The sequence below is a fragment of the Penaeus chinensis genome, chromosome 20, assembly GCF_019202785.1.
Source record: "Penaeus chinensis breed Huanghai No. 1 chromosome 20, ASM1920278v2, whole genome shotgun sequence".
In the NCBI taxonomy this organism is placed as follows: domain Eukaryota; kingdom Metazoa; phylum Arthropoda; class Malacostraca; order Decapoda; family Penaeidae; genus Penaeus; species Penaeus chinensis.
The window spans coordinates 18,813,402-18,815,901 of record NC_061838.1 but is presented as its reverse complement, the minus strand read 5'-3'; the positions used below and the strand labels follow the sequence as shown (position 1 = coordinate 18,815,901).

The following is a 2,500-nucleotide window of genomic DNA, read 5'->3' as shown; positions in this document are numbered from 1 at the left end:
ACACACAGAGAGAGAGAGAGAGAGAGAGAGAGAGAGAGAGAGAGAGAGAGAGAGAGAGAGAGAGAGAGAGAGAGAGAGAGAAAGAGAGAGAGAGAGAGGGGGGGAGGGGAGATGGCGGGAGAGCGAGTACAACAAAGAGAAAGAGAAAAATCGAGAGAAAGACAGAGAGACAGAGTGAGAGAGATGACCAAGAGAGAAAAAGATCAATCCTTACGAAAAGTCCTGAAGACCTCTTGGCACCCCCCCCCCCCCCCTCAGACCGGGCGCGAGGGGGAGTACAGCCTGTGCATGAATCAGCTGTACTGGGGCGAGGGTGTTGCATGCGTCAACACGTGGCTGCAACAGAGGCGGTCGCTTGATGCCGCCATCTTCCCGGATAAGATCTCGAACTTGCGCCAGGCCGTCTTGAACGCAAGTTATTCTGGTTTGCTTTTTATTGTTATATAAATTGCTGTGGTGATGATATGTAAGAACGATATTTAGGTTTAGGGCTAAATCTAGGTGGATGGTGAAGGAGGGCGGGATATATCGCGTCATATTGAATAAATTGTATCGTGTAAAGACAGATACATTAGTTACTTGAAAGATAGATAGATTTATAGATATTTAGATACGAATATATAGGTATGAATCCCCCAGGTCGTGCAGTTCGAGATCCCGCCCAGCATCGCCTACCACCGGAGGCCCGACGGCTCGCTGTTCATCTTCGGCCAAGAGGTGGAGCTCGTGCTGCTGCTGGCCCGCTTCTTCAACTTCACCGTCAGCTACCAGTGGCCGCCTCCGGGTGAGAGGGACGCCGTGCTGGTGGGGATGGCTCTGCTGTATCATCAAATTCACGATCACTGTCGTTAGGACATTGTGTTCATCTTTATTACAGTGCTGAGAAGAAATACAAAAATAAAGGCAGCTCACCCTGGGCTATGGAGTACTCCGTTCCGGAAACAAAAGAAAATAACATTTTCATTATTGTATTCTTAAACCTTATACATAATACTATTTTTAGTTGCAATGTACTGCCTTAGATACCTCTTATTTTTCTCAAAAGAGATATGGCGAGTCGAGTACTCCAGAGCTCAGGTTGTTGCCAGCTTTCCCTTTCCTGACAGACAGTATACCAGTGCCTTCCTTCTCAGGGGAGATGTGGGGCGAGAAGGTGGCCAACGACACGTGGAACGGCCAGGTGGGGATGCTGGGGCGCGGGGAGAGCGACTTGGCCATCTCTAACAGGTACATCACGTCCCATCTCGGACGCTTCGATTTTGAGCACTACAGCGACCCTTATGATGCTGATGTTCGTATTACTGATATTGTTGCTTTTGTTGTTGTTGTTGTTGTTGTTACTGGTGTTATTTTTGTTCTCCGGATAATTCATGATATATACACTTTTGACCAATGAACAAAGATTGTAAATTCCTTCGTAAAACTTAAATAAGTATGAAATTAAGTTTTATCAATAGAAACCCTCTGACAAGGTCACGGAGAGAGAGAGAGAGAGAGAGAGAGAGAGCGAGAGAGAGAGAGAGAGAGAGAGAGAGAGAGAGAGAGAGAGAGAGAGAGAGAGAGAGAGAGAGAGAGAGAGAGAGAGAGTGAGAGAGAGAGAGATATGAGGAATTATATCCCTTCGCAGAGGAGCTGTTACTTGGTTCGTCTGGACCCGCCTCTCCCTCGCTGGCAAAATTTGGGCTTTCCCTTCCATATGATCACGTGGTTTGCTATCCTTGGCGGGCTGCTTCTCACGGGCCCCGTCCTCTACCTCTTCGCTCGCGCTTCCACGGGTCCGAGGTGAGTGAAAGCCACACAGGAGAATTCGGAAACACTGGAAAGCTTAGTTTACATGTACAGATGAAGTTTCTTTAAGATGTGAAAATAACCATGCTAATTTAGAAGAAGCTTTGCTACGAGTGGGATAAGATTGAGAATAATATGGTAAGCATAACTCTTTATAATAACGACAACATAAGTAAATATGAATACTGGACAGTATTTTAAGATTTATAAGAATAGCAGCTGATAATAACGAGTATTCTGTCAGACAAAATGTGTATATAACTGTTGCAGTGGACACGACCCCTTAGGAAGACACTCCTTTATCTACTCGTGCCTATACATGGTGGGCATTCATTTCCGAGAATCCCAGACGGTTCTCCCGCGTAACCCAAGCACCCAGGTCCTGGTGTCGTTCATGTGGGTGTACGCCATCATCCTAACCACCGGCTACAGCAGTAATCTAACCGCCTTTCTCACCGTAACGAGGCAACCAAACAGCATCGAGACCATCAAGGAACTGAGGCACTCCAGCCTCAACGTGCTCGGCGTGGGGCCCTTGATTGGGAACCTGATGGCGCAGTCGGTGAACCCGGATTTGAAGGTATTTGGATGCATACTCGATGGGGGGTCTGACTGAAAAAATATTGGTTATCAATATTAATGGTTTATTAACTTTGATTCTGTGAGATGGATTAGAAGGTCGATTATGTGCATACAATTTTCCGCTTGTTAG

General features: G+C 46.6%; 1 protein-coding gene across 1 annotated transcript in view; it reads left to right on the top strand.

Annotated features, from left to right (window-relative positions):
- LOC125035926 overlaps positions 1-2,500 on the top strand; it is a 13,198-nt gene that overhangs the window by 9,742 nt on the left and 956 nt on the right. The window contains exons 6-10 of the mRNA XM_047628238.1: positions 259-411; positions 640-804; positions 1,046-1,291; positions 1,628-1,782; positions 2,059-2,368. Of these exons, the coding sequence (XP_047484194.1) occupies positions 259-411; positions 640-804; positions 1,046-1,291; positions 1,628-1,782; positions 2,059-2,368 (1,029 nt within the window). The remainder of the gene's footprint in view (positions 1-258; positions 412-639; positions 805-1,045; positions 1,292-1,627; positions 1,783-2,058; positions 2,369-2,500) is intronic.